Genomic DNA, 22,437 nt, shown 5'->3' on the forward strand with positions numbered 1-22,437 from the left:
AAATTCTTGTCTCATATCTAATTTTTATCACTCAGCTTTATTGTTTGCAAATAACACAATGACCGATGATTTCAAACCATCGAGCAGTAAAGTGACCTGCAGTCATGCAAACATTTCCCTGCCCATCGTTATCGGTATCCTTTTATTCCAAATTAATATGAAATGTTGCAAAAACAAGCCCAGATCATCATCATCATCCCTCTGCCGCCATACCTTATGGTGGATAGATTAGCGTCTTGTTCTGATACGCTGTTTGGTTTTCACCAGTCAGTCTGCTGTGGTTGGGTCTACCCGGAGAACATTGTTTCACGAGTGTTGTGGCTCATTTGACTGCGACTCTACAAACCCGCTGGTGTTGTGCTCTCATACTCTTTTAACAAAGACAAGGTTTTCCCTTGGCCATCCTTCTGTCTCCACTAGCACTGTTATGAACATTTTATGTGGTAACTGAAGCCTTTATGGCCTGAGATGGAGCTCCTGAGATTTCACTGAAATGTTTATTTCTGACTCTCCAATGATTGACTTTAAACTGTTTCAAATTGGTCTTCATATATAGTTAGCACCAATTTCTTCCCTGAGGTTGTTGTGATTGGTGTTCCTTCTAGACATTGTTAACTCCATCCATCCATCCATCCACCCATCCATCCATCCATCCATCCATCCATCCATCCATCCATCCACATGCTTCCTCTTGGCCATGTCATTAGTCAATATTTGATTTCTCTCCATTGCTATGCTGACGACATTCAACTTTCTTTAAAAGTCCAAATCCCCGATTCCTCATCTGCACGATCACCTTCAGTATTATTATCTTCATCTTCATTGCACATCACCGGCTTGGAGGACATAAAGTCATTGAATTGTCAAAACCTTCTTCAATCAATCATCACCAAAACTGAAGCCATACTGAGTGTGACTCCTCTTCCATAGCCACCATCTATTTTTCCAGTCAGGTCATTCCTCTCTCAACCTCGGTATGAGACTGGACCATCACCTCATTTGGTAATCACATCAATCATTTGTTTGTTAAGAATATCTCCAAACTTCATCCTTCTCTCAACCTCACTGATGCTGAAAAACAGGTCCGTTACCTGTTACATCTGTAACCCCTCCTTCATGGGAATCCTGCAGAGAATATTCAGAAGCTGCAATACACCCAGAACCGTGCAGCAAGAACCCTCCTGAAGGTTCAGTGGACCATGTCACTCTAATTCTCCATAAACTTCACTGGATCCTTGTTACCTACAGAATCCATTTCAAAATGACCCTCCTCTGCCACCAGAGTAGTCATGGCAATGCTCCAGAACACCTGAAGGACCTCTTCACATCTCAGTCATTCATCTACGCAAACCTCCTCCAACCACCTCGCAGTTCATCATTGACAATAGGTGACCGGACCTTCTCCACTGCTGCCCTCCCCGGCCACCAGAGAGCTCCACCGACACTCGCTGCTTTTAAAACATCAGAGACTTTCCTTTTTTAAACTGTCCTTTTGAGTTTATAGATTGTCTTACACTTGAGCACTTTGAGATGCTTTTTAAAATGAAAAATGCTTTAAAAGAATGTATTATTGTTATTATTAATATTTATTATCCAGACCAGCAACTGCAACATCTACCGCAGCTTCTCTAGTTTGGCTTTTTGTCCTCTGGAGGCTAGAATTAGAGAGTTTTAGCACCTGGTCCACACAGAGTCATTTTATGATGTCATGACAGACTAAACCCTGTAGCTGAGTGCAGGTTCGTTGTGTTTTCACTATGGCTGTAGGCTACAAAGAGGCTTGACTAAGTGCAGCATAGCTGTCTTTCTGCATAGCTGTCTTTCTGCATCAACAGTTTGCACGTGGTTAAACACATATTCATAGTTAAAAACATGCAGAGCCAGAACACAGCAGCTGGTCTACTGTAGCTGTACTGTAACTGCTGGGCTAAACTGGTTCTAACCCCATTGTAACCTTTTTTTTAATACGTTGACTGAGCTATTGCACCAAGTAATACGTTGATTACTTGGTGCAATAAATACAAACTCAACAAGTATATATTTTAGTTCTTATCTACTAAACATCAAATATTGAAGTAGCAGCAACATGAAGGCGTTTAAAAGTAAATCTGCCTGTAATGGTAAAACTGGACTCCTCCAGGATCGTCTGGAATACTTTGAGCTGTTTGCTTACATAATCCACAGAGGTGTTTTCCTCCTCTGTTGTGCTGAGAAGTGCAGATCTGGTTTGATTAGGAGCGGCTCGCTGTGTTACTAAAGCCTGTGATTCAGCACTTTGTTCCTAATCAGTTCTACCCTTAAGCTGAGTGGCTTACGCTGCCCACTGAGGGCTAATGGAGGAGTACAGATGCACATATGATGCCAGGAGCCCCTCAGCAGCATCCTGCGCTGGAAACGGCTGAAATCTGGTTGTCCTGAGGCACACTGCGTATTCTCTGCCCTCAACCCATTTTTCAGGAGTCTCCAGCTGTCTGCTGTTCAGAGTTCTGCAGCTCAGCAGCTTCTGGTTCAGGGTTTACAGCGCTAAATGTCACAGTTGGTTGAGTGCTATTTATTTATGAAACATGATAAACTCATTATTGCAAACAGGCTATAAACCTCAGAGTTCACATTGTTTTTTTTCTTTTTTGTCGTGAGGCCAACTTGAGTTCAATAAATTAATAGTTTCCATCTCTACATGTATTTTGACTGAATTTTTTTTTTCCACCAACTGGGGGCAGGTCCAGTAAATGGTGTTTCAGCAGTAAGACGTGCATAAACCAAAAATATTTCCAAAATACCGTCACTGTTTACCGTCTATTACCATTAATGGAATTTGACTCTGGGGCGGAGGCTGTGCTTTAATGAAACAGACGGGGACTATCTGAAACCAAGGTAGCTTGAGGAAATAAAATGCATCTAAAGCTAAGCTGAATGCAGCCAGTGTGTTTTAAATAAAAGTTTCTTTTAATAATGCCTATTGAGCCTGTATTAATTCTGTTTGTCTAAAGTGATGCAGGGGAGTTTTGTGTTGGGAGATCGTTATCCTAATACATTTAAGTTATTGAGTACCCCCATTTAGTGTATCTTAAATAGTCAGAGACATATACATAATCTCCTGCTAATGTGTTTTCATCTCAGTTATTAGAGTATGTTTATGCAAAAAAAAAAAACTCCTCCTCCTGAATTTAAATGGAAATCCTAAAAGGCAACTTAGGTTCAGATTCTTCCCGAGAACTCTGAAAGTGTCAGAAAGTAAAGGACTGGGAGCGAGGACTCCTACAGATAGATTTGCACTGATTAGACCTTTGCTGGCCGATAGCCGTCCCCGGTTCTGCCAGAGGTCGGGCCTTCTAATCATCATAACCCATAGAGTCTGATTTTTCTCCTAAGAATGGTGGCGTAGTGACATCTGGCAATACTATCCAGTTTCAGTGAAGAAGGCCTCGCCACATTTACAGCAGCTGTGTGCCGGGCAGAAATCAAATACACAGTGACATACTGCACAGCTGGGAGCAAGGCTAAAGTTGGAACCAAATTTCAATTTGTTCTACAAAATCTAAAGCAAATTAGGATTGCAGGCATGCAAAATTTTAGCAATAGAGTATTGTATCAAAGAATATTCTTAAACACTACCTTCAGATTTTTTTTTTATAACCCAGTTTCTGTTAAACTTTTGTTCTGTTTTATAAAAAGGAAGGACTTTATGTCCTGGAGACACAGGGCTGAAGTCGGCGTGTGATTCTCAGCTATTTATAGGGACTGCATTTGACTATGTCTTTAAAAAACTAAAATACTTTTAAAAACTAAAATACGTTTTTAAAATCGTGAACTGAATTGTTGAGGTTCTTTTATAACAGAGCTGGAAATCTGTGGAACACACAAAAAGGGCCTTTACCTGTTATTTTATCATCAAGACCACGATACTTGGTGTACATCTTAAAAACCTGGACTGAATTATCAACAGAGTACAAACCCTTTAAAACCCAGTGATCTGATAAGGTCGTTATGAAATAAAGGATCTCATAAACAAACTTTGACTCTTTTCTGTTTAATTAAAACGTGGCAAACCCAATTAAGTTGCCCTACTTAATGAAACAACCCAACCCAGGTAAGTTTACGTCCGTTAATCCTGCATGACTGGCCACGGCAGAGGACTGGTGATATTTTCCAATAAGAATGTGAACATATCTCCAGTGATGACTGTACCCAGCTTTGATTCATTTACAGAAATGTCTCGCATTACTCATAAACAGTTCAGTTTCCACTATTTTGGCTGCTCTTTATCATCCAACCAAGAACAATATTAACTTTTTAAATTTTTTTTTTTTTACCCTTTTGACATTTAATCGTTCCAAATATGGGATTCTACTGCGTAGTTCTAATGTTCATATTGACAACTTTTTATACAGACACTTGACAATTTCAGACTTGCACAATTTATTCACCTTCCTCCTTATTCCAGACGAGCCTATCCAACACCAATATCAATGAATTAAGGCAATCTGCCCACTCCCTGTTCTGTCATGTCACTGGAAGCTCTGAATGCAAAAACACACATGCAGACACAATCTGGGTTAAAGTCCCTCCTTTACCCACGGTCAACATTTACTTTGGCTTACTTTTACTTGTGTGTGTGTGTGTGATTTATAAAAGGCAATTTTACGTGGCGACCTGATTGAGATGAGAGTTAAAACCATTTCATTTTTGGTTTAATGCAAATGGGCTCAGTGTGGGGCTACCTCTGATAAAAGAACATGTTTTGAGGATATTTATTTTATTCAAAGGTTTTAATGATTTCTTCATAGCTATTTGGTACCCAGATTCACATAAAAGTGAGGAAAGAATGGTGAACCTGCTTAAAATCCCAGTCAACAGTTTCTCCTGCATCGGCTGTGACCGTTGATATGTTGAAGGTTGAGATTAGAGGGCGGCAGTGGAAAGCCGGCTCTAAACTGCTCAACATTCAGATGCAGTAAATCTTGAGGGAGCTCTGGTGCCTCAGAACCAGTGATGAGCAGGACTCCTCTGTTGCAGTGCTCTGTCTGTCTGTCTTTACTGGATAGGATCCCAGCAGTAGTCTTTTTGTTTTTAGCTTTAGATAATTTGAACACCAAACACAGCTGACTGACAGCTTGTAGCCACGATCTGGTGACGCGCTAACATCCTCGGACTCCGTCCCCTACATAACCAGATCTGCCTCTGCCATAAAGCCGCTCTCTGCCTGAAAACTATTAGTAGCACCGCAACAGAATCTACGTTTACAGCGCTCACCTAAGACTAGTGAAAGTTAAACATTAAACGCCTGAGATAATCCTGATCATTTCGGGTGACAGGATTTTACTCGTCCAATTAACGGCTCACTATAATGACCATTATGTCCCACTACTGGACAAAACAACACGGCCTCACTACTAAGAGCAGCTCCACGTTTCTGAATGGCCTCTATCGCTCTGAGTCTGATCGTTTTCCCTCTCTTTGTGACTGCAGTGACTGATGTGGAGCTGAAGCGGCTGAAAGATGCCTTCAAGAGAACCAGCGGCCTGTCGTGTTACATGACCCAGCAGTGCTTCTACAGGGAGGTGCTGGGAGATGGAGTTCCCCCCAAAGTGGCAGAGGTAAGCCACAGTGATGTCATGGAGTGGAACTGAGAAGTTGCCAGGGAGACGGCCAATCAGCTGTTGGCTTTTATTTGGAGAGCTAAACACTGAAAACCCATCGTTCATTATATCCATTATATTGTTATTGTTTTATTGTGTATGATGTCTGTGTAGATATTGTGTATTATATAAATGTTTTCTATAAGGGTATGTGTACTTTAAGAAATAAGTGTAAGCGATGCTTTTGATTTGGACATCTCCATGCATGAACAAACAGCAAAGAAACACTGGATGGAAGGATTTCTTTTTATTGTTTCATCCAGTAGTGTGCTGGACACAGAGGGCCAGAGCAGGAGGTCAGGATGTCTGCATGGAAGACTGCAGCTGGATGTTTTAAGTCAGAGTTACAGTTCAGCCCAAAATGATTCACACGCGTAGTCGACGTACGGCATGAAACTACAATGCGCCACCCATTTTCAGCAAAACAAACACTTTGTGGCTACCTTAGGTTTTTGTTGAAGGGCATTTCCAAAGCCAGTCATAGCCAATGCAGTTTCTGACAGTACGGCAAATTCAAGGTTCCACACTAAGGTTCTTTGAATGGGTCTGAGTCCTGACCTAGATCTGATTGATTCTGTGGAGGGAGTTTAAGATTAGGGTGATGGCATCCAGGTCTTTCCACCCCAGAGACTTGAAGCACATAGCAAAAGATTAAAAGTTCTCACGATACCGGTGCAAAAAAGCGTTCTGAGTGTTTCATAGAACCGGGCCTCGTTGCCTTGATTCTTTCATTATTGTTTCAACTTACCTCGGCTCTACAGGATTAATGACTCCTATGCTAAATATTACAACACTCCTGAATACTTTGCATGTTTTTGCAGGTCTGTGATGGTAAGGTTGAAATAAATAAAATTTTGGTTATTTTAAACAGAAATGCTTCTTTTTACACAAACATTTGCAGGCTGCAAATTCTTTGTTTGAAGCAACTAGTTTCAAAGGATCTGCTTTCAACTGCAGCGCCTGAGGAAATGAAACCTCTACGATGCCGCGTCCCTCTGCATGTGTGTGGAGACTTTATCCTCAGTAAAATAAAGATGAGCGCGTATTTCCTGCAGGCAGAGGTGGGAAGTCACTAGTTACATTAACCCAGTTACGTTCACTTGAGTAACTCTTTACAAAGTAAAAAAGTTCTTCTAGGAAAAACTATATGGCACCACACTTTAATTTTACCTGAGTTTTAGGCTTTTGAAGGAAGACTCTTACTCGAGTACAATCTCTGGCTATTTCTCAGCATACTTCTTGCAGATATGCTGAGAAGTTTGTCTGATTTTAAAATATTTTTTTTCCAACTAAGGGAACTGTCTGCTTATATTGAACAGAGCACATATAGCGCAGCAGTAACAGTGTCAGAGGTGAACGTCAGGCGTAGCAAAGGTTTGGTTTGGGGCTGCGGTGCCTGTCTGGCAGGGCCTGCTGGGATCCGACCTCCTTCTGTCATCCGTGTTTATGCCTCTGAACTCTGTTTCCAGAGGGGAAAGAACCAGAAGCAGGTGTTCCACTTAGAGCTTTATATCGGTAACCTTCTAGTTAGACGTCATGTATGGTTATCTAATTCTAGCTTTGCTTTTAAAGCTGCAGACAAAATGAACTTGCAGTGTAAATTAGTACAAAATGTTCGCTTACAACCTGTGAAATTTCAACTTTTATGCTCATACCGATGAAGTTGTAGCGTGTTCCTTGTTTCTATGCACATTTTAAGTTGAATTTGGTGTTTTAAAATGCTTTCTTTTAGCGATTTTCTTTTTTTGTTTTTCCTGCTGCTGTATTATGCTGTTTTTGTTTCATTGAGAGCTCCGTGAGTTTTAAGTCTGCTGTAGAGCATCTCAACAGCGGGCGCCAGGAGCCAGGTTAACCTGGCTGCGTTCCTGAGCATGCAGTAAGCGCACATCCAGCGTCTTCAGAGCGTTTCAGGACGGCTGCTGTTGTCCTCTGCTTCTCACGCAGCGCCTTCGCCTCTTCTTCAGTTCTTCCTCTCTCCAACCCCGAGCCGCTGCTGGTTCTGCCTCTGTGTCGCCATGGCAGCCGGTAGATCAGTGATGTCTCCCCAGAAGCAAGGTTTCCTGTAGACGTTCCACATTTTGACAGTTCAAAGAGAAGCGGAGTCTGCTCAGTCAGTCAGAACAGCAGACTTCAAGCAAATGAAGGTTTACCCAGAGCTTGTCGTTTTAAAGTGCATGTGAAATATAAGATCTACAGACTTAAGCCTTTTTTAGACTAGTGAAAAAAACACATTTACACAAAACAGATAATTGGCTTCATGCAGAGGTGAGGCAATGATCAGAGCTTTATCCCCCTTTGATTCTGCGGCAGTCTCGAGGCTTTATCTGCAAATATGCTTTAATGAAACCCATTAAATGTGTAAACAGACCAATAATATGTGGGACTGCTGTTCCCGAGGCTGCAAAGACTGGGCACGGCTGACACGTCTTATATCCAAGGTAAATGTTTCAAAAAAGATGTGATTCAGCTGCACGTCTCTGCAGTAGGCCCAAACTATCTTTGATGTCTACTGCTGAGACTGATATTCATAGTAGAGGTCTCCACAATCAACTAGTTGGCTTTTTTTCTCAGACAGATCATGATCATGACATGATCATCAGAGGTGCTCCAACTCGGCCTGCAGCATTCAGTGTAATCCCATCCCCTAAATGTCCTCAGCTGATCATGGACTGGAGCTAATCTGGCTGTAGCGGACCTTTGTCCCAGCCTTAGAATGCTGGGAAATGATGCTCAGTTGTAAACCCCGTTAGCGAGAGTTAATGACTGCAGCGTTTTAGCCAATCGGAGTAGATCTTCTCAGGAGGGCGAACAGCAAGGGGAAGACATGCCTCTGAACAGATGAAAGCAGCACGGCCCTTGCTATGTAAATGCTTTTCACAGATTTTGATCAGAAATAGGGCTGTGGTTGCACCCGAGAGCTAAGTTTGTACGTTAGAATGAGATCTGAGGGGAACTCATTTAGCATCAGTGAGCCGAGCAGCGTGCGCTTCAGCCTAAAGTAGCTGTAGTCTCTGTTCATATCCTGTAGAGCAGCTTTCTTTTTACCCCTCTGGCAGCACTGTTCACTCCAGCCTTTTTTTTTAAACGTTGTTTCTTGTCACCCAGAAAGTGGATCGATGATGTCAGCCAAAGGCAGGCCAACATGCCGTCCAATAAACCCGACGTAAGCCTTCATGGCTCGGTCTGCGATTGACATTTCTTCTGACAGCAGGCTTGCGTCCTCAATCTTCATAGCAGCAGAGTAACTCCACAACCCTAACCCTTGGTTGGATCTATCTAAAATCCATGGATTTTTATCTTTTTCTTAAGTTGTTGCTCTGTAAACACACCAAACTGTGATAAAGCTCTGATGTGGAACCAGTTTTACGTCATCCTACACAGCTGACCTGCCTCCATGATGTCTCAGGACAGTCAGTAATTACCCTAAACAAGACGAGACAGTTTGAGAATCTCTACTCCATCTATCATAAATGGCTTCCTGTCATTGTGAAAGGAAGAGTGTCACAGATCAAATGCCTCTGGACTGACCCTTACAGCCTTAGCAGAGAGGGTTAGGGACTCCTAGACATGAGTCCTGATCCCCGACTGAAAGCCTGCCAAGTGACAACTTCCTGTTTCTAACCTCACACAGGAAATGGCACATCATATGAACCCAAGTGTTTGTTAGTGACTCGTTGGTTGATGAGGCACGTGGTTTTAACAGCGTTTCTGCTGGTACGTTATTGAGCTGTTAATCAGGCCTCTTGGTTTCCTAGAACTTCAGTAATATATCTGTGACGTGTTCAAGTGTCCCAACGATTTGCCACATGGGTCAGACATGGGTCAAAGTGGAATGTATTCACCACAAAATAGATTTTTATATATGAATAATGCAATTTGCTGTGGTAGAAAGGCGGTTCTGTAAATTATTTTTAACCTGAAGCATTAACACACATGCCCTAGTCAAAGAAAGGCATACCGTTTTCCAACATATTGTCCTTTGAAAACTCATATCTAGTTATGTTTTTATAAAGTTGTGGACCCAAGGCTGCTGTTGAGGAAAAGCCGCTGCATGTTTGATGGTGTGTTTGCTGTCATGGTAAAATGAAAGCAAAAAGCGGCTTTATCACAGTTCAATGCTTAGTTTTCCATCATGAGGAGACTTCAGTAAAAAATTCTTCCTAGTTTTTTCATTTAATCTTCTTTTATTTATTTTTTACTAAGTTCTAATCTGTATCATGTGCTGGTGGGAATTCTGGGTCACATGTCTCTGCTGCCATTCCTACTTTAGACCAAAACTCCCAGGAAAGGCCCTACAGTAGTGCTTTCAACAGTTTAGTCTGCAGCACGCTTTAAGAGCTCGATCACATCAGCTGTCCTCCACGCTCCTCCTGGCATGGACATGTTTCTTTTTTCTTACCTGAACCGTTGAAGAGCTGACGACTGTTGACTTTTACCATGCAGAGCTCAGACACGACTCAACAAATTGCTGAGGGGTGAAACAGTGAAATCTTTAGTGACGTTGCCGTTGAAGCGAAGCGGCTGATGACTGGTGCGTCTCAATGCAAATGCGCCTACAGCAGTGGGCTAAGGGGACTGACCTGAAAACATGTTATTTAGCGCCGTGCCTCAGGGTTTCCCCAGACGCTACGGGGATTCCAGAGCTGCTTCAAAAATGTATTTTTGCATGGACTCTTCACTGAAGCATAGCCCATAGGTGCTTTGGTTCTCCCCTGACCTAAGAACAGCTCGGACTTCACCTTGAGTCAAGATCAACTTTTGAACTCTGTTTCCTTTATGTCTGTTACATTTACAGCATAAATGCAAAGTTTAATCTTCACCTGCTTCAAACTGTAAACATAAATCCACTATTAAGCCTTAATAATAAAACTGTCATGTTGTCAACATTGAATTTATTGATTTTTTTTTTTACATGATTTTGCTGCTTACAGTGCATTTAACATGTGCAACAAATGTTTAGTTTTTTTAGTTCAAAAAGGTGTTAATTTACGGTTTCTTTCTTTCTTTATTTGATGAATTGATTAATGGGAAATAAAATAAATAATAGATTAATAGATTACTAAAGCAATCAATGGCTCCAGCTCTAGCGGCATGTCATCCTGCTACGCTGATCTTTAAGAGTTCATGTCGGCGCTGTCACCCGTGTTATTTTCCACATGTCCCTGAACCGTGCTGTATGTCTGCTTGTCGTGTACTTTCCGTGACCGCTAACTGTTGGGTTGGCGGGGTTCCCCTCTTATCTCATTTCACTGTACGTGGTACCTACTTCATCAACGTTGCTTCGTCACTGAGGACACCGAGCGGTTTCAATTGTGTCGTTGTGAACTCATTAAGTTAGTTATTGGGAGTCCATATGTCAGTGTGGGTTTTATGGAGCAGGATGATTCACCAGTTCTGCTGCAGTTATTCAGCTTCAGGACTCAGAATAAAAATGTGAGGTATTTCCATCCTTGCTAGTTGTGACATGGTAACATGAGTCATCGCTATATGTGTTCAGCATGTAGTGCTTTCTCTGTGACCCGTGGCAGTATTAGCATGTTCAAACAAGGGATGTTCCTGTATTGACATTCACTGAGGGACTATCAGAGGGTGGCAGACAGGGAAATGTGCCGGTGGATTTAGACATTTGCAAAGTGACACACACTGACTTCCTCTTCTTAGAACCACAACTAAGACTCCTACAGTGTGTGACCTACTGACAAGGCTCACTGACTGCACAGTCAAGCCCTGTTTGCACGCCTTGCAGGCGTCGCTCCCTCTGGGAGAGTGCTGCACGCTCTTTGGTTGCTGCTGGAGTTTTCACAGACTTGGCAGAGCGTTTTAACGCCGGGGGCCCTTCCTGACGCTACCAGGATCGGAACCCGGGACCCCCGAACTAAAGTCAGACTGAAACCACCGCAGCACGGAGGGACATCACCATGAGCGACTCGGTATAATGGTCCAGGTGCTGAGCTTGAATCCTGTCTTTCTCCATTCAGGCAAACGCTGCGCGTCTATAGCTGGGTCAGATGGGGAGCAGATAAAAGGGACCGAACCCCCAAGCCAGTAAATCGCTAACTCTTACCATGGCGATGAGCCTGATCAGGGTCTTTGACTCAAACTTTGCATAGTTAATGTTTGCAAGCTTAACAGTGTGCAGGAGTTTCCTCCTTTTTTCCTGTCTTTGTCCACACATGAAGTCCATTTGGTCTCCAAGGACGAGCTGCTCTTCCTTGGGATGAAAAATGATCACTTTGACAGCATTAATATGCCGGCTGTTGGGAGTGATTGGCCCTACCCTGCATCATAGCTCAGCCTGCAGCTCTCACAGAGGATCTTATTATCTTATGATAGCAGCCTTCGCCTCAGTGCGCAGCACTAGCCAACAGAGAGCATGTCTTAGAACTTTTCATGCAACTACGCAGATAAACCCTGTAACCATAGCTTCACACTGACCGGTGTCGGAGGAAAAAAACTTTAATTTGCATCTGCCCAAAGTTATTTGCTTTTGCATGGCACAAACACGCAGCTATGTCAGCAGCTGTAAAAAAAAAAAAAAACAACCCACATTTATGTGACTAACCCGGTTTTTATTGCCATCTCTGCTGCCTATCTAATAAAACCTGCGTGTCATCTGGGTTTGTATGTCAAAACTCTGTTGGAACTACATGTGGAGCTGCCTGGAAAAGACTAGACTTCCTCCTGTCCAACCCAATCCAACCTTATTTAGAACAAACACAGAGGCCAAAGGGCTGTGCAGATAAAAGCAAAACATAGATAACACCAATGGGACCAATAAAATTCAGAAATGCGTGAACATAAAACAACATAAGATCAACATAAAACCAACACCCTAAGTATTAAAAGCCTGAGAGAAAAAGATCTGTGTTGAACAGAGATTTAAAAATGGCCGAGGTGGATGCCGGCCTTACAGTGGCAGATCATTCCAGAGATTAGGACCGGCTACAGAGAAGGTCAGCTCACCAAACGGAACAAGGTGGAACGTAGGACTGTAAAAGCTCTGAGATGCTCTTAAAGTGGAGCCAGGCCATTCAAAGATTATAAGAAAGAAAAAAACGTTAAAATAGATCCTAAAATGGACGTGCAGCCAGTGAGGGGAACCCAAATCCGGGGAAACGTGCTCAAACCTGTGTGTGTTAGTGGAGCCCTGCAGCAGCATTTTGCACCATCTGCAGACATGTGATTAAAGACCCACTGACACCAGAATAAAGTCTGTTACAGTAATCAAGCCGTGTGGTCACAAAGCCATGGACCACCGCCTCCAAGTGCTCCTTCGTAAGCATGGGCTTCATGTTCCAGCTGAGTGCTTCATGTAAAGCCACATCTGCTGCCATTAGAATGCAGCAGAGTCTGAAAATGAAACACTGATTGATTTATCCCACGTTTAGCTTTCTTTTTTTAGATGAGGCGCGTTCTTCCTTTAACCTTTGGTCAGTGAATGAAGGAGGAAGATATGTTGTTATTGAGGAGGCAGTTCAGGCAAAGTAATCATGTATGCGGTCCGTGCGTTTGTCATTAAGTGAATAATATGTGATAAAAACTGATTCCAATGTTTATTTTAATCCAGTTCAGTTTATTTCTAACTCTACAACCAATGTGGCCTGAAGGCTCCAGGTCCAGTCAGCCCAATCATACGGACAGATTCAGATTCATTCCATTATATGCACTCTAGTCGTGGTCATAAAACACTGCAGTCAAGTTCACTTTATCTAACCCGTTGGTGAAAAGCTTTCAGATAAAGGAAACCTAGCCGATTGCAACCAGTCACTGACTATCCAGCAATCCATCGACCATAACCACACTCTAGCAACAGTGGACAGTCAATAGGGTGGCGTCATTAACTTTGCAGCAATCCCATGTCCAGAGCATGCATGTGGTGACAGTAGGGAGGAAAACTCCCCTTTTAACAGGAAGAAACCTCCGGCAGAACCGGAACCTGACAAATGTTATCATATTTATCATTTTCCAGCCGATAACAAAGATTCCATTTGATCTGAGGCTTATTTACACATTTGAAGATGGTTCACCCTGTTGGCTTTGGGACTGAACAGGTTGTTTGGGTGCTAAATATTTTTCACTGTATTATGGTCTGAATACGTTCTGTCTTTCTGCTTGTTTCTGTCTGGTTTAAGGTGATCTACAGCTCGTTTGGAGGCTCCTCCAAAGGACTACACTTTAACAACCTGATAGTGGGTCTGGTGCTGCTGACCAGAGGGCGTGATGAGGAGAAGGCTAAGTGTAAGTAGCTTCATTCGATCTAAGAGCAAGTCTACATTCATGGTTCCAGGTGTTGTTGTCATCAGAGTCACGACTGCCTGTGTGGAGGCGTGTACCAACAGCAACAGTCAGTGTAGTGTCATAGAAAAAGTCATTTGACTAAAGAAAAGTCCTTCAACACATGGAGCTGGTGTACTCACATCATCTACCGTTAAACCCCAGGTGGTTGCATTTCCACCTGAAACTAAAAGGCAAAGTACTCAGGTTGTTAGTTCAACATGAAACTCACTATCCGTTTCACTTTCTCTCAGTATTAAAGATTAATTCATTTGTCATCTTTGGTAAACTGTAGAACTGTTGATTTTTTTGTTTATTAACTGACTCAGATCAAACAAGATACATGTATTTTACGTAATACAGAGAAAGCAGGACAAATACCAAAACAACAATAACAATAATAACGTATTATTATTATTATTATTATTATTATTATTATTATTATTATTATTATTAGTAGTAGTATTATTAGTATTATTGTTATTATTATTCCTCCTACGCAGTGTGTAGGCCTCCTACGCCTACACACTGTAGGCGAAGGAGGCCTTTATCAACTTTGACAAACAACCCTGCCTCCATGATTATTTCATTCAGCGGGACTCAATAAAACTTTAAAAGATAAAGCTGATAATAAGATGTGTTGTACCCTTTTTTTTAGATTGGTTAAATCATTAGCAAAAACGCATAACCATCCTAATCAGGTTGATAGATGGATTCATCAGCCGAGTAGTGCTTCAGTGCTTTGTTTAGCATAAGGCAGAGGTTGGCTAATATGTGGCTGGGCTTATGTTGTTTTCAAAATGGGCTTTTGGAATACGCAGCACCAGGTTACAGCGATTCTTTATATGCAGCAAGTATTTACATGTAGAAAACAGAGCAAACAGATGATGTTTAAACATTCAGACGCTTGGCTCCAGCTAGAAGTTCATGTTTAATGCAAGGCTCCATAATGACAACACCAAGCACATCGTTTTTATTGCCAGGAGTCCAAGTAGTTCCTGAAACTTTGTAGAATCAGACATTTATGCTCCTCAGTTCTGTATATTCTACCTATGGGGGTCCGGCCCCAGTTGCTCCATCAATAACAGCAGAATCTTCAGCTAACCCTACTTATTGAATGTTTCTCAGCATAAAAGAAAAGCCTGATTTATTCTTAATCAACAGAATACTGAAATGGTTTAAACTGCTGCCTTACAGCCCTGACAGAGCATCTCAGTCCACCAGGACGTCACAGCGTCATTGTAGCTTTTATCGCATTCACTTGTCCTTTGTGCAAGACGCCTGTCTTGCTGTGATAAAGACGGATGCTCTGTCACACTGCGCCTGTCTCTGTGTGTGTGTGTGTGTGTGTGTGTGTGCTTTCAGACCTCTTCAGCCTGTTTGCCAACGATCTCGGCGGATATGCTGCCAGGGAAGATATCGAGGCGGTTCTGCAGGTCCTTGATGGAGAAGTGCCGTCCTCCCTGAAGAAGTGCTTTGCAGAGGTGTGTAAACACAGCGAGGGAGGGCAGTGCGTGTTTAGTGTCAGAGCAGTCAGGTGATGCTTGTTGTTAATGGTCAGTGACCATGTAAAGCTCCGTTTCACACCCATTTATTATATTGGCTGTTTACTTATTTAAGAAATGACTCCAAAACATGCAAAAGAGTGGTATAAAATGCCCACTATGCTGCTGCCATTATCAGCCGTTATCTGAGTATGTTCATCATCTCTACCACCCAGTGCTGTATCTGCACAACATGAAGCCTAAAACCTTCATTCTTTTTTCAAAGCTGCATTACAATTAGTCCATTTGAGAGGAAATAAGGTGTAGACATTATTGTCTTAAGTAACATTTTACTTCTTCCTCATGTACACACATAGCAGAGTTCTAGGTATTAGGAATGACTTTTACAACGAGGAACGAGGAGAGAACAAGAACGTTCATATTCAATAGCAGTCACAAATAGAATATAAGAGGAATGGTAAATGGACTGAACTTCTAGTCTACTCAGCGCTTTGCACTACAGCTACCTTCCCACTCACTAACACGCACGCGTTCATACATGATTCCCTGATCGATAGGCAACCGGGGGTGGAGTGTCATCGCTCCGACTGACTTCACCAGATTAGTTGACATGCTGACTACAACTGGATGGGGCTACGCTTTGAAGAGAAATACCCTCCCACTTCAAATCGGGAGATCACGCAACACAAGACTTTATTATAGATAATCTGCAGGAATTTAAGCTACATTTAGGGAATGAAATGTAGAGTTATTTCCCTTTTTTAGTGCCAGGGAGGGGAAGTTTGTCTCTGCGTTTGACCCATCCCTCAGGGAGCGGTGTGCTGCCGACACTGAGTAGAAGTAATCTGTGCTCGAGGGTCTTGCTCAGGGACCCAGAATGACTGAGTTTCAAACTGGCGACCTTTACAGCCTCTCCAAGATGCAAATGGCGGGCTCCCTAAGCACCACTCCCACTGAGTTTAAGTTGTGTCAGTGACCTGGTTTGGTTTCTGTAAAAGTCAAGCCTTTTAACATATAGTAGTGAAAGCATTCTACATTAATACTGACTTTATCATTAGTGGGGAAAGTTGTTTAATCGCTTTCTCGGGTTTCTGAAGGAGGACTCTATAATACAGTATTAGGGTCATTGAAGATGAAAGAAAAAAATGTGACCACAGGAGTAAATTACCACCAAAAGCCCTAGAAATCTCTAGATTAATGTCACATATTTACAAAGAAAAACTTATCAAAAAGTTTTACGTTTAACAACAAAATGGAAATTTTCCATGATTAAAGGCAAACATGATATTAAAGGAGACATATCATACTTTTCAGTTCTTCCTTTTCTCCTTGAAATCCTTCAGTTGTGGTCTTTATAAAGTGGAACTGCAATGCTTTGATGTGAAATCCTCATTAATTTACCCCCATGTTGCCCTTTTTAGCCCTGTTCCGACGTTCATCTGACAGCAACCCGTTTCGGTGCTGTCTCTTTAAATCTAAAGGAGGCACTTCACGCTCCGCCCCCTCCAGGCCAGAGCGTTCCACTTCATGCTGTGTCTGCCATTCATGTAGTATGCTGGGGGACGGTGTAAAGTACAACCAAACATTTTGACTTATCCAATTGTAGCTTCGGCAAATCTTTCAGCTTGGACGATGAAATTGCTCCTAGAAATAAAAATGCTGGACTTCGAACCTGGACTTCCAAACTCGGACCTCGAAGACCTTGTTTAGCAGCTCCTCAGCAAACACTGATATGATTTTTTTTTAAAAACGTAACAGAAAACAGAGAAAACTGAAAGGCTTGGAAAAACCTGACCCAAACAGAATATAAAGATCTCCTAGACAGATTGCAATTTTTCTGCACTCCTAGAGACTCCAAAGGTACAACAAAATGTATTTAAGGGCTAAAAAAGTAGATTTTTTATTTAAGTGCTTTAAAACTAAGATATCCTCTGACATTATAAAATCAGACATTTGCAACAAAATACATCCAGAAATCCTAAAATGGTAAATTTAGGAGACTTTCATCTGGCCTTCTTTCCTGCACCAGAACAACATCTCCCAGGTCCGCCATGTTGCAGCTTCTTCCTCACAGTGTTGTTGTGGCGTTACGTTTCCCACTTCAATCTGGGAGGACTTTTGGCATTTTTTTTTGTTACAAATGTCTAACTTTATAATCTCGAAAACGTCTGACTTTTCTCATTAATTTCTCTGATTTTACAATGCCAGAGAATATCTTATATTTAATATCTTAAGTTTCTGACTTCTAACTGGAAATTTATCCTTTTTTTCCTTCCAAATTTATAACTTTTCAACAGCAGAGAATATTCAGGTTTCCTCTTGTAAATATGTGAAATGAATCTAGGAATTTCTAAGTTTTTCTGGGGTAATTTACTCCTCGGTTAATGGACTGAACATACTTGGGTCTTTTCTAGAATGACCACTAAAAGTACACCGGAGGCCAACTTCACCCATCCACCTACTAAAATACTCCCACACTTGGCCCGTCACAGCCTTCCCATCGCCACACAGGTTTCCCGTCTACTGAGCCACAGCGGCACAGTGGCAGCCGGTCATGTGGAAAGGTCTGTCTAGTGGACAGACCTTTGAGTTCCTCGGGTTAAACGCCGTTCCAGGGAGCGCTGGTTCTGTGGGAGACGATTCATCGTCAACTTATCTCCCGCTTTGTGCTTTACTCAGCTTTAGAGCTGTAAAATATATCACAATCACCATCAGGATATCAATGTTTGCAATATTGTAATCTCAAAGACTGCCTGGATGCAATGTCTGTTAAGTTATTGTATTTTCAGTCACATTCATTCACACTATTAAGTATTTTACCAGTTGCTTGGGCTTTTTCTGGCCTTGATGCATAAACCTGTGATAGATATTGTTGAACAAGAAGCTTAACCTCACAGAAAGTGGTGGAAGTATCATGATGAGGAGAATACAAAGCGCCAGATTCAACTACAGTAATGCAGTTTTAAACATATCATGCAGCCCCACTCACGATGCTGTTTTGTATCAGCTCAAAGTTAACAACATGCTAAAACACATCGTGTCTATTTTTTGCTTTGCAGCCTTGTTGTAATTTACACTTCTTTATAATCCAACTGGCTCTTTCTAACATTAAAACCTGCAGTGGGTGTAAGAAAAAAGAGAAAAGGATTGCTACAGCAGAGGCTGTCCATGTGGGCTTCTCTCATGGCTGCAGGTTCAGACTGGAAATCCAAACCTGTCAACTTTACTGTCAGTTGGATTTGTCTCAGTTAACTCACCTGTCATCCGTTCCTCCAGGGAAATTAAACACACACCACCACAGGCAGGTGATTTGGATCCTTGGCGACCGCACAGTAATTTGGTTTTGATTGGCGTTCCTCTGCAGAGCGACAAGGTGAACTATGAGCGCTTCAGGAACTGGCTCCTGCAGAACAAGGAGGCCTTCACTCTGTCCCGGTGGCTGCTCTCCGGAGGGGTGTGTGTCACGCTGACGGACGACAGCGACACGCCCACATTCTACCAGACCCTTGCTGGTGTCACACACCGTAAGTCCATTTTATGGTATTGATGTATTTGCAACACAATTGTACATGCGTTTGTTTTCCTTTGCTTTCTCTGTACCGCAAACAGCCAAATAAAGGTCGATCATTAGCAGGTTGTTCAGTCAGCTTCCACAAAAGGTGACTTTACCAGCAGGTAGTAGCAGGAGACTGATGGCCACAAACCTGCTATTTCTCATGCTGTAGATGCAGAATAACTCTGAACACTTTCCATAGATTCACCTTTTTTTGTTGCAGTAGCACAAACACTCACTGAAATATATTAAAAGTAAAATCCAAGTTATTAGCACATTTATTTAGTGAGGAGAAAAAAAAAGCATAGAGAGCGAAGGAACAATTTGCACCTTCAGGATTTTGCTGTAAAAGTCCCATTTGTCAAGATATTCTTGCACGGTCATCCTTCTCGTTTGTTTTTTGACGTATTTTTTTCCAGTGTTCTTGTGATTTCACGCGATTGGCCAACACAAAGCAGTTGATAACAGTAAGGGGAAGAAAAAAAGGTTGCATAGTTTTGAAATGTTTATACAAAGGAAATGTGAGAAGTTTGGTGTGTATTTAGTTCCCTGGGCTCATTACTTGGTAAAATTCCTATTTGCTGCAGCTTCTACTGCAGTTTCCTGTGAGATCTTTTACTCTGTATTTAGCTCTCTCCATATGTCCAGCTACTCTGACCAGCCTCCCATCCCTCTGCCATGGTGTGTGAAAGAAGGAATGGTGTGTTCAGGGGGCACTGTGGGTTTTTCTGTAGGCTGCTTAGCTTGATTTTGGTCTCATCTGCCCAGAGCGTCTCTTCTGACATGTTTGCTGTGTCCCTAGCATGACCTGTGGTAAACTACAAACTGCTCTGTTTCTTTCATGGCTTCCCTGGCTGTTCCTCTGAGTAATACTCGTCTTGCCCGGCCTGCTGGTTTAGGGGAACGGCTCTTTGTTGGTACGTGTGCAGCTGTGCCAGACTCTCTTCGTGCCGGGACGACGGCGCAAACCTTGATCTGATGGGTTCGCGGCTGGGTGACTTGTTCTGGAACTGTGACCTAACCCAGATTTTAAAACTTTCTCCCTGACCTGTCTGCTGTGTTCCTTCGGGCTTCGTGGTGCTGTCGGTTCACTGGTGTTCTCTATCACACCTCTGGAACAGCTGGATTAAGATTAAAATAGGACCAAGAAAGTGTGAGGCACTGTTTGTTAGACAAAGGGAGCTGTTTGGTGTCGTCTCTATCCGGACGTGTATACCTTCAGCTGTTTGTCGTGGAAGCTCTTCCGGTGTCAAGTCGTTGATGGCCTTATATAAAAGCATTGTGATGAAATGGATTATTTAGGTTGCAGGTTGGAGGCCAAGTAAGTATAGTGAAGCTTAATTTCACCAATTTGGCGCAGAGGGCTGGAAAGAGCCTATCTTGTCCAGGTAACCTGGCCTTTGGAGTTAATCTGCCTGCTCCCACCTTATCCTCTTAAGTGTGTGTGTGTGTGTGTGTGTGTGTGTGTGTGTGTGTGTGTGTGTGTGTGTGTGTGTGTGTGTGTGTGTGTGTGTGTGTGAGTGTGAGTGAGAGCGACTGACACCAGCGTGGTTTATGACTCTTTCTAGAAGCAGAAGGTAAAGCTTGACTCATGACGGAGCTTAGCGCAGGGAGTCACCTTCTTGCTAGCCTACTGTCACGATATCGTCCCAGTGGACAGATTGTTGGGAACTCCAGCCTTCCGTACAGGATGTCGTAGTTTCTGCGAGAGCATTTTTCTCGCCGCTCGGTTGACTTTGCTACATGCAGGCTGTGGCAACACCTGTCTAAGGATGTTCCCTGGATAATGGTATGGTATCTCTGCTGCCACTCTGAGAGAGTCGCACCTCTAGGTGGGTATCAGACCTGCAGGATCTCTCCTCTCTGCTGGAGAACCTGGTTGGGTTGTCAATTAAATGTGGCTTTTATTCCTAGAACTGTCTAAACCTGGGAGCTCAACTCTGTTGTGCTTTAGAGATTTAGGTCATCTTATGTTCTTGAATGTGAGGAATGTTCCTTTTGTTTACTAAGTTTACCGTTTAGTTACTTAGTGACTGCTGTAAGCCTTTTACATTGTTATTCCTCACGGTACCATCATATTGGGTTTATGTAATTGACAGACTCGTTGCTCCCAGTTAGTGTGTCTTTTAAGCGTTAAGGATGGCAGGAGTTCAAGTCCTTGGGTCATAGGTGCTAATGTCTTAAAGATACGAACCCGGTGTTTGTAAAGCGTTGCACTGCGGATACAGAAATTAGAAGAATTTATAAGAGCAAGATAAAAATATTTGTTCCAGCTTTGGTGCCCTGAGCTAACATTAATTATTTATAGTAGTAGTAGTTGGTAGGGGATTTCAAACTGTGTGTTTGAGAGAAAACGGTCACTTTAAATCAGGATTTCATTGTTTTAAAGCAAGAAAAAGAGGATTTGGAGTTAATGGTTAATATTAGCAGTCAGGGCCATCAGCATGTCTTGCTTTAATAACCTAGCTGTCCAACAATCCATTAAAAACGGGATTGATTTTCAGTTTCTGTTAACACATCTACATGACAAACAGTTTACTCACAATCTCCGTATACAACAAACTAGTAGATAGGTTAAAAACCATTAATCTCTGCCACGTCAGCAGGTAAAGGTATGTTCTTTGAAGCGCATCAACACACAAACCCTCCCTGCTGAGATTCTACTGAATGCAGCCATACAGCACACATGCCAGGGCTTTCTCATACAGGCACTTTCAGTTTGTCCTGTGTTCACCTCAGCAGAGTCACGGCTATCCTTCCACTCTGGAGTCCGCTTTCAAAACGCGCCGTTTTCAGAGAAAACTCATGTACTCCATCCAGCCTTCCTGTTATCTGTCCAAAGTTCTGTTCTCTCCAGCTCTTTCATTTTGTAATGTTTGTTTTCAATAAGAAAAAGCTTTCAAAGCCAGAATATGGAGACTGATGTAGTTGTGACTTTAGGAGCAGGGGGGAGAGAGGAGGATCTGCAGGAGGGGATCCATTAGAAGGATGATGAGGTTTATTGATGCCGTCACATGGTCAGAATAACAGTCACACAGTGATGTTCTGGTTCCTGTCTACCAGCAGAAATTGCTGCCATGCTGGGGAAAAATGATCCTGTCTTACCTTCCTGCTTACTGACACTGAAGTCTCTAGACATCCAAATTTTAGCGCAAGCTCTCTTGGACCCAAAAAAAGGCCCATGTGCTCTTTGCTTGTTTCACGGTTCTCTCCACGGAGGAGCTACTTCTTTGTTTTGCTGAGGCTGTAACATCCAACTGAGCTTTCAGACTGGAGGGTATTTTCTCCCTGCCTCCATATCCCTCAATAATTGATCAGCCTTGCATCCATTCATCTGTGCTAGCTCAATATAGCTCCTTCACTTTCTACTGTAAGTCTCTGGTTTTGTTCCCAGTACTCCCCGTTTAGCTCGTTTCAGTCTGGGCTTTAGAACCAGCAGGACCTGCAGCAGTAAACAGGAAAGGTG

The 22,437-nt window shown here is 42.5% G+C and overlaps 1 protein-coding gene across 7 annotated transcripts in view; it reads left to right on the top strand.

Moving 5' to 3' along the window:
* The window catches only part of usp32 (ubiquitin specific peptidase 32), a 66,088-nt gene that overhangs the window by 12,905 nt on the left and 30,746 nt on the right, over positions 1–22,437 (top strand). For 6 of the 7 annotated variants that reach the window (XM_036149421.1, XM_036149422.1, XM_036149423.1 and 3 more), the window contains exons 2-5: positions 5,470–5,597; positions 13,772–13,877; positions 15,279–15,397; positions 18,783–18,942. In XM_036149421.1, coding sequence (XP_036005314.1) covers positions 5,470–5,597; positions 13,772–13,877; positions 15,279–15,397; positions 18,783–18,942 — 513 coding nt within the window. Of the gene's footprint in view, positions 1–5,469; positions 5,598–13,771; positions 13,878–15,278; positions 15,398–18,782; positions 18,943–20,571; positions 20,804–22,437 lie in introns of those variants that run through there. The other variant, XM_036149426.1, reaches the window with a different exon arrangement.

The sequence above is a fragment of the Fundulus heteroclitus genome, chromosome 18 (genome assembly GCF_011125445.2).
Source record: "Fundulus heteroclitus isolate FHET01 chromosome 18, MU-UCD_Fhet_4.1, whole genome shotgun sequence".
NCBI classification, from domain to species: Eukaryota; Metazoa; Chordata; class Actinopteri; order Cyprinodontiformes; family Fundulidae; genus Fundulus; species Fundulus heteroclitus.